General features: G+C 50.0%; 1 protein-coding gene across 1 annotated transcript; it reads left to right on the forward strand.

The window, feature by feature from the left end:
• The first annotated feature begins 859 nt into the window (after nt 1-859).
• NRAS (NRAS proto-oncogene, GTPase) lies at nt 860-6,766 on the forward strand. The gene is made up of 5 exons (XM_036398477.2): nt 860-1,019; nt 1,722-1,900; nt 2,870-3,029; nt 4,254-4,377; nt 5,754-6,766. The coding sequence occupies exons 1-4, from the start codon at nt 909-911 to the stop codon at nt 4,371-4,373; spliced, it is 570 nt and encodes a 189-aa protein (XP_036254370.1). The 5' UTR covers nt 860-908; the 3' UTR covers nt 4,374-4,377; nt 5,754-6,766.
• The last annotated feature ends 2,224 nt before the right edge of the window (nt 6,767-8,990 follow it).

An 8,990-nucleotide genomic window follows, 5' to 3' on the forward strand; every position in this document is an offset into this window, starting at 1 on the left:
CCCTTACCCGGAGCTGCCCGGCTCCAGCTGTTCATCAACAACTTTGAAAAACCACAAAGCTTGACTTTATTCCCTTTTCAAATCCCGAGAGCTCGATGTCATTCCCAGTTTAGAAACCACAGGCTGCGGGGTCGGTGTCATTCCCCCTCTAAAGCCCCGGGATACGGGCCCGGTGCCGTTCCCCGTTCGGGGCCGCGGGCCCGGTGCTGTTCCCCCTTGAAAGCTCCGCCATGCGGGGCCGGTGCCAATTAAAGCCTCGGGCTGCGGGCTCGGTTCGGAGCCGCGGTGCCGGTGCCGCCGTGTCCCTCCCGTGTCCCGTGTTTCTCCCGTGTCCAATGTCCCGCCGTGTCCCGTGTTTCTCCCGTGTCCAATGTCCCGCCGTGTCCCGCCGTGTCCCGCCGTGTCCCGTGTTTCTCCCGTGTCCAGTGTCCCGCCGTGTCGCGTGTCCCGCTGTGTCTCTCCCGTGTCCCGTGGTGTCCCGCCGTGTCCCTCGCGTGTCCCGTGTCCTGCTGTGCCCCACCCGTGTCTCTCCCGTGTCTCTCCCGTGTCCCGTATCCCGCCGTGTCCCTCCTGTGTCCCGCCGTGTCCCGTATCCCGCTGTGTCCCTCCCGTGTGCCGCTGTGTCCCGCCCGTGTCTCTCCCGTGTCCCGTATCCCGCTGTGTCCCTCCCGTGTCTCTCCCGTGTCCCGCCGTGTCCCGCCCGTGTCCCATGTCCTGCTGTGTCCCTCCCGTGTCCCCCCGTATCTCTCCCGTGTCCCGCCGTGTCCCGCCCGTGTCGCGCCCGTGTCGCGTGTGCGGAAGCGGCGCGGGCGGTGACGCGCGGGCGGGAGGCGGAAGCGGCGCCGGGCGATCGCGGGGCGGCGGCGGCGGCGGCGGGGCCGGGCCGGGCCCGGCGAGGCCGCGGGGCCATGACCGAGTACAAGCTGGTGGTGGTGGGCGCCGGCGGCGTGGGCAAGAGCGCGCTGACCATCCAGCTCATCCAGAACCACTTCGTGGACGAGTACGACCCCACCATCGAGGTGCGCGGGGCCGCGGGACGGGAGCGCGGGGGAGGCTCCGCCGGGCCGGGGGCGCCGCCCGCGCCGGGCCGGGAGCGGATCCGCCGCCAGCTCCCCGCAGCCCGGCCCGGCCCGGGGCTCTGGGAGCGGTTCCTCCCCTGTTCGTTCCCCTCGGGCTCCCTAAAGCAGCCGCAGGCGGCCAAAGAGGCCGGCACGGGGCTGGGCAGGGCGGGGGTTCTGCTCGCAGGGAGGGTGTTTGTGATTGTTCTTTATTTTCCTCTCCTGTGGAGGAATTTCTTTAAAGCAACAGGAGTTGTGAGTTTTGTAACAAAGGATGAGAGGGCTTAGAGTCTCATTTTAAATAGGGTAGTTTGGGCATGGTTTAAAATGTGATGGTTTGAGTAATATTTAAAATACTGTAGTTTTAGGTGTGGTGGTTTTTCGTCAGAGATGGATGAGAATCACAAATGGATGAGAATCACAAAGTCCAGACTGGTTTGGGTTGGAAGGGGCCTTAAAGCTCACCCAGTTTCAACCCTGACACCTTCCACTGTCCCAGGCTGCTCCAAGCCCTTGGACACTTCCAGGGATCCAGGGACAGCCACATCTTCTGCAGAACAGCTGGCAAAGCTCCTCCTGCGTTTTGATGATTATTTTTACATTTCCCCCGTGGCCCTGGGGTGGCAGGAGCAGTGCAGGGCTCACAGTGGCCGTGTGTTGCAGGACTCCTACCGCAAGCAGGTGGTGATCGATGGCGAGACGTGTCTGCTGGACATCCTGGACACGGCGGGGCAGGAGGAGTACAGCGCCATGAGGGACCAGTACATGAGGACGGGCGAGGGCTTCCTCTGCGTCTTCGCCATCAACAACAGCAAATCCTTCGCTGACATCAACCTCTACAGGTACAGCTGGGCTGCCCCGGGGGCAGGGAGTGCAGGGACAGGGGGACAGGCTGGGGACACTGGCTGAGTGAAGCACTGGAGGGCCTCAGGGAAGGCTCAGGAACGGACAAATGTTGAATCTCCCACTCCTTTCAGGAAGTTTTGTCACTGTTCTGTGCCAGTGCATGGAATCACAGACAGGGGTGGGTTGGAAGAGACTTTTAAGCCCATCCATTCCATCCCCTGCCATGGGCAGGGACACCTTCCTCCATCCCAGGCTGCTCCAAGCCCCATCCAGCCTGGCCAGGGATCCAGGGGCGGCCACAGCTGCTCTGGGCACCTGTGCCAGGGCCTCAGCACCACCTTTAGTCAGTTAAGACTGGGATGATTTTTATCCAGTTTTATTATTTTTTTTAATCAATCCATATAAATATCTCCAAGGAGTGCCACGAGAACAGTGTCAGACTCTTTTCTATGATGCCCAGGGATAGGACAAGGAGCAGTGGCCATAAACTAAACCACAAGAAGTTCCACCTCAATGTGAGGAAAAACTTCTTTCTATGAGGCTGGCAGAGCCCTGGAGCAGCTGCCAGGGAGTTGTGGAGTCTCCATGTCTGGACACATTCCAAACCCTCCAGGATGTGGTCACCTGTTCAGGTGATCTTGCCTTGGCAGAGGGGTGGGACTGAGTGATCTCCAGAGGGCCCTTCCAAGCCCAGCTGTTCTGGGATTCTGTGAATCAGCTGCCATTTGCAGCTACAGAATGTAATCTCTAAGGAGATGGGTGAGAAATCCAGAGTGGAGTTATCCATGGACAGAACATGAAGTGTACAAAGTGCTTGGCCATGCTGCTGACCTCTCAGGCCCTGCTCACCTTTAATATGTTTTTCTGGCACAAGGTTGTTTGAATACTGAACTAAATCAGTTTTTCTATTTAGAAAATAGTTCCTAATTTTATTATTTTTTTTTTAATAATTTGTCTTCCTAAAGAGAACAGATCAAGAGAGTGAAGGACTCAGATGATGTGCCCATGGTGCTGGTGGGGAACAAGTGTGATCTGCCCACGAGGACAGTGGACACAAAACAGGCCCAAGAATTGGCAAAAAGCTACGGAATCCCCTTCATAGAGACCTCTGCAAAAACGAGACAGGTGAGGGGTTCCCCCAGGGCCTGACTTCTTCCTGGGAAATGCATCAAGAACATTTTTCCCATGTATTTTTGCCTTATTTACAGGAGAAGCATTTTTTCAATCCCTTTACATTTTTAGCTTTTATTTCCCCACTCACTTTTTTGAAAGAGTTCTGGGCTGGGCCAGTGCAGGAATCGCTTCAGACTCGCCCTGACTTCTTTTCAAGTGGGTCATGTTGATAAATAACAGAGAATAAAAAAAATTCAAGTCCCCTGAAGTTACTAATAAAAACTAACTAGGGAAAAAAAATACTCAAAATAATAAACATAACTGATACCAGTAAATGTAAAGAGACCTACAGTGGTTTTGTGGAAAATTACCTAACAAGAAAAAATAACACATGACCAAAAAAATATTAAAATTCTCCTTTACTGTCAAAACATTCAAATGCAACCACCAAAAACCCCTCTTAATAAACCTCCAAAACCATAAAAAGACCTCCCAATAAGAAACAAATGCCTGTAAAACAATTCCTAAAAAATAATACTTATGTCTTAAATAAAAGCCACATTTTAACTGTAATAAATAAATATCTTATTATAAAATCTCACAAAACACACAGAAGAAAAAGAAACCCAGCTACTTTCTACTGCTTCCAGTGATGTTAAAATTTTGATTGCAGCCAGTTTCAGCACCTGCAGTGTTGGCAGGAGGAGCAGCAGAGTTTCAGCTGCTCTCCCTGGAGTGTCAGAGGCTGAGCTCCCTCACCCCAGGCCTGCTGGGTTCTCTTGGCTCGTTAATGAAAGCCAATTAGCAGATTATGATTGCAGACAGAATTCCCCAGACTGGACTAATGGGCTTCTCCCAAGCCTCCTTGGCCACGTGGGCCTGTCCAGCCAGCCCTGGAGCAGGGGAACAGAGCAGAGAAGGTGCAATTATTGAGCAGCAGCCAGAAAATCCTGAATTCTCAGAATTCTAAAAGTAGGCAAGGAGCAGCTGGTTTCCTGCATGGAACCTTCCTGAGATACAACAGTTTTCCATGTTTATTTTAGTAGTTGTTACCCCAGGAGGAGTCAGGCTGGGACATCCATATGGGATTCCTCCTCTTAGGAGCCACAGGATCAGTTGGGTGCTGCTCTTTGCAGAATTGTGACTTTCAAACCCATTAAGGGGTTCTGGGATGGACAGATCAGTGATTTCAAAAGCTTGAGGGAAGAAAATGCCTGACCTTGTGTTTGCATTCAGGGTGTGGAAGACGCTTTTTACACCCTGGTGAGGGAGATCCGGCAGTACCGGATGAAGAAGCTCAACAGCAGCGAGGATGGGAACCAGGGCTGCATGGGACTCTCCTGCCTCGTCATGTGAGAAGGTGAGCTGGAACCTCACTGTGCCCTGCCTCCTCTGCCTTCCAGCAGCTCCTAAATGGGGCTTAGAAATGCTGCCTGCCTGCTCTAGGTGGGGTTTTCCCCTTTTATAGAACATTTTTGTGGGAATGTTCCTCACTCGGGGTCACCGAGTGTGGTGGTGTTTGCAGGGGCCCCAGGAGGAGGGAAGAGGTGAGAATCTTGACTCCATGTTTCAGAAGGCTGATTTATTATTTTATGATATATATTATATTAAAAGAAAATGATATATTAAAACTATACTAAAAGAATAGAAGAAAGGATTTCATCAGAAGGCTTGAAAGGAAAGGAATGGAATGATAATAAAATCTTGTGACTGACCAGAAAGTCCAAGCCAGCTGACTGTGATTGGCCATTAATTAAAAACAACCACATGAGACCAATCCCAGATGCACCTTTTGCATTCCACAGCAGCAGATAACCATTGTTTAATCATTTTGTTCCTGAGGCCTCTCAGCTTCTCTGGAGACAAAATCCTAGCAAAAGGATTTTTCATAAAAGATGTCTGTGACACACATTGATTCCCAGAGAATTGGATTCTACAATGGATCCTGCAATTGGATCCTACAATGTTTTAATGCTCAAAAAAGAAAAATTCCCCTCTAAGCTGATGGCAGAGCTTAAGAAAAGGAATTTTCATTCACATCACCCTTTTGGCTGATGGCTGGATGGAACAAGATGGTCTTTAAGGTTGCTTCCAGCCCAAAACATTCCATGATTTCCACCAATTCCAATGGTGTGATTTGCTGTGTCATTCCTTTCTGTCTCCTTTTGGGAAACCATTTGGACTGTTTGGAGAAGGTGTAATTTCTGAGGAAACACCTTGAAAGAGGGGTGTGCACAGCAGAGTGATTGACTCCTGCACAGCTCCCCTTGAGCTGCGTTCATCTGGAACATGCTGATTCCTGGATTAACCAAATAAAATGGTGAAATAACCAATTACCAATTTACTCCCACAGGATTTTTCCCATTTTTTCCCATTCCCATTTTTTTCCCATTCCCGGATTTATTCCAGAATTTCTTCCCATTTATTCCCCGATTTTTTTCCATTTTATTCCCGGTTTTTTTCCCATTTATTCCCCGATTTTTTCCCATTTTTTTTTCCCACGTTTTTCTCATTTATTCCCAGATTTTTTCTCATTTGTTTCCAGATTTTTCCCCATTAACCAATTAAAATAATGAAATCTGAGTTCCCAACTGAGGGAAATTCCTTTTAACCATTCCCTGTAAGATGTTGCTCATGACTCTGAAAACAGCCAGACCAGCTCAGCACTTGCACTGCTGCACTGCACACCCACCCCAGAGCTAATTAGTGCTAATTGGAGCTGCCTTTCTGTTCCAGATGCCAAGAAAACGTGGTTCAGGTGCAGCTGCTGGACAAGCCTCGATCTGTGCTGCCTCTCCTGCTGCTCCCTGCAGTGTTTGGGTGCCAGTGACAGACTCTGGGCCCCAGAGTTAATTAGCACAAGGTCCATCTGAAGAGAACATCCATGGCATCTACCTCCCTGCTCAGCTCACGGAGCAGCAGCGCCTCGGGATGCGCTGGGATTCTTCTCTCGCTGTCACCCGGCTTTGTTCCAGAAGAAAACCAGTCCCAAAAGTGAACTATAGAGACTAAATGCTGTGAAAAAGATGACACTTTACCTCTAGAGTAAAAGCTAGAAGTGCTGTGTGTCCCCTGTCTGTTGGAACCCGTGCAGTGCTGGCACAGGAGTGGCACGGTCGGTGTCACACGGGGTTGTGCCGCCCTGTCCCCTCCCAGCTGGGTGTCTGCTCTCTGTGCACCTGTACAGCACAAATGCAACATCTCCAGGGCCAGGAGTGCCACCTACCTGATCCTCCATTGCTGTAATAAAAAGGAAAACCTTTCCTAACTAAGTGCCTGTTTGCTAAGAAGATTTGAAGCTGTCCCTTGGGTTGAGGAAAACCCCAAGGACTGGAATTTCTTGGGAGCTCGTTGTGTCAAGCAGGCAAGTGTGCTGTGGGTGATCTGGGCCTGGCAGGATCCTCCAGCAGGAATTTGGAGGAATTTGGAAGGTCCAGCAGGCACTTGAGAGACTCTTGGACAAGGGAGGGGACACACTGCATCTGTGTTTTACTTTCTTTGTGGGTGGAACAGTTTATATTCTGTATTGTTTTCCTGCAGCATTCAGATCTCTTCGAAGTTGGACCAAACCTGTCAGCTGTTCATTTTTAACATGAACTGCCAACATTTCTGGGCAGCTTCTCACTCATTAATCTGGTAACTGGAGGTTGCTTTGGACAGCTGCTATTCAGCTCTCTCTGTAACTTGCAAATTGTTTTATTCTGAATTATTTTCTTACCACAGACTGTAAAGAGTCTCTTCAAAATGTCTCTAGACTGTAAAATTGGAGTTTCTTTGTCAGGGAAGGAGTGTGGAGGGTTGGGGTTGACTCTGTCAGGGGTGCAGGAAGTGGCTGCTCCATCCCTGGCAGTGCCCAAGGCCAGGTTGGAGCAGCTGGGGCACTGAAGGTGTCCCTGCCATGGCAGGGGTGCATGGGATGAGCTTTGAGTCCTTTCCAACCCAAACCATCCTGGGGCTCTGTGCTGGAGGGGAGGAGGCTGAGAGCTGCCACAGGCACCTGAGCCAGCTTCTGATTGCAGCATCCTTGCAAAATGAGGAAGGAAATGAGCTCAGTGATGGCTCCACAGGAGGTGGGGGACAGACTGGTGGAATTCAGGGCTCTCTGAGTGAGGGAATTGTGAGCCCTTCCCTCCAGCTGAGGGAATTCTCCCCAGACCAGAACAGCCTCCCCTGGTTCACTGGTGCCCAGCTGTGCTCACTGCTGTCCCTGTGCTGCTGGGCTGGGTTCTGCCCTCACTTCAGCTCTGAGGAGGAGGAGGAGGAGGAGGAAGGAGCCCTCAGCCAACAGAGGGAGCATTTGGTCAGTGCCAGGCCAGCAGAGCCTCAGGAGGCTCAGTTTCAGGTTGTTGGTGTCAGTCACACATCTTAATTTGGAGTGCTCAATTTCAAATGGGCATTGGAAAGCAGTAAACAGAGAGAGAAGAATTTTTCCTTTTAATGTTGCTTCCTTCACTAATTACAGTCTTAATTCTCTTCTTGGAATGAAGAGGATCAATCTGCATCACATTTGCTTTATCTGTGATAATCCTTATAAATACTTTTTTCAATTTATTTTAACTTTGACTGATGTGACTGATAAGAATTAAATCCACAAAAAATTTAACATAAAATATTATTTTCCAGCAACATACACACAATGGTGGGCAGAATCGTGGGGACCATTGGCTCAGGTTCAGTTTATTTGATATTGCCCAGAGCAGCTGTGGCTGCCCCATCCCTGGAAGTGTCCAAGGCCAGGATGGAGCAGCCTGGGACAGTGGAAGGTGTCCCTGCCCATGGGATGAGCTTTAAGGCCCCTTGCAGCCCAAACCATTCCATGAGTGCAGGTTAAACCTGGCAGAGCTGCCACCCTGCACAGCCAGGGCTGAGAAAGCTTTGTCAGGAAGATTTTCTGTGAAAACCTTCCCTGTGGGGCTGCTCCTGAAGAGCTGTGGGGCACAAGGGCAGCCAGTCAATAAAAACACCCCTGGGAAAGGGGGAAGAGCTTTTGGGATACACATGGAACCAGCAGGAAGGGCAGTGTGGGGGTTGTGAGGACACTGAATGGTGACATTCTGCCATCATGGAGGGGCTTTGATTTCTTGGGAAATGCAGGAATTTGTTTCCTGGCCAGAGCTCAGCTGCCTGTGGCCATGGGAAGCCTCTGGCATTTGATGTTTGAGGGGTGTGTGCTCAACCTGGAGAATTATTTGGATGGAGATTCATCATAGCAGTGCTCCACACTGCTCTGCATGCTCTGGCATTAAAATATACCAGCTGCAGCTCCAAGGCTGGGAATTCTCAGCAATGTGTGGGAACTGACTGGAAAATGCATCTGCTGCTCTTTGCTGTTCCCTTTCTCTTGGGCTCTATAAAACCTGAAAAGGGAAAAAGCCCTGGTGAGGGTAGGTCTGTATTTGTATCACCTTTGGAACCTTTAGAATGCTTTTTAGGAATTTTTTTTTTCAGTTTTTAGGGTGCTGCAGAGCTGACCTGCACAGGTGATACTCCCAAGTCCATCAGTGTAGTTCCAAATCCAGCAGAAAATACAAAATCAAGGTGATGCACTGTCAGGAGTGAACTGAATGGTTGTCATTTGTTTCCAGCTGCCTCACAGAGAACCCCTGGGTTTGGTGGCAGCCAAGAACTGGAAGGACAAAACCCTGTGAACTTTGGGGAAAATTATTTAGAAGATAAGCACAGAAGGTTTTGCACAAGACTGGTCCCTGGAAAAGGGGGTTTAGTAGATTTGGTCCAAATATTGTTATTTACAACAGCACAACTCTGCACTAGTGCCAAGTTTCACTGATTTCACTGCCCTGACTGGGCAGAACAGACATGAACAACTTTTGAGGTAAAATACTAAAAATATTAAAATATTTAAAAAGGGTAAAGCTCTTGTTCAGAACTTCCAAGTGCCAATGACTGGAGCAAATGTTTCTGTAGCTGTGGCTGAGTGGAGCCAGCGGAATCCTGGGGTTGTTTCTCTGTGTC

This window comes from Molothrus ater, chromosome 25, assembly GCF_012460135.2.
Source record: "Molothrus ater isolate BHLD 08-10-18 breed brown headed cowbird chromosome 25, BPBGC_Mater_1.1, whole genome shotgun sequence".
Classification (NCBI taxonomy): domain Eukaryota; kingdom Metazoa; phylum Chordata; class Aves; order Passeriformes; family Icteridae; genus Molothrus; species Molothrus ater.

Bases quoted from the DNA above. Each gene is read 5' to 3' on its own strand.
- NRAS (XM_036398477.2), top strand. From the start codon at position 909: ATGACCGAGTACAAGCTGGTGGTGGTGGGCGCCGGCGGCGTGGGCAAG. The intron at 1,901-2,869 runs GTACAGCTGGGC...GTCTTCCTAAAG, and splicing joins GCTGACATCAACCTCTACAG to AGAACAGATCAAGAGAGTGA. The intron at 3,030-4,253 runs GTGAGGGGTTCC...GTTTGCATTCAG, and splicing joins CCTCTGCAAAAACGAGACAG to GGTGTGGAAGACGCTTTTTA.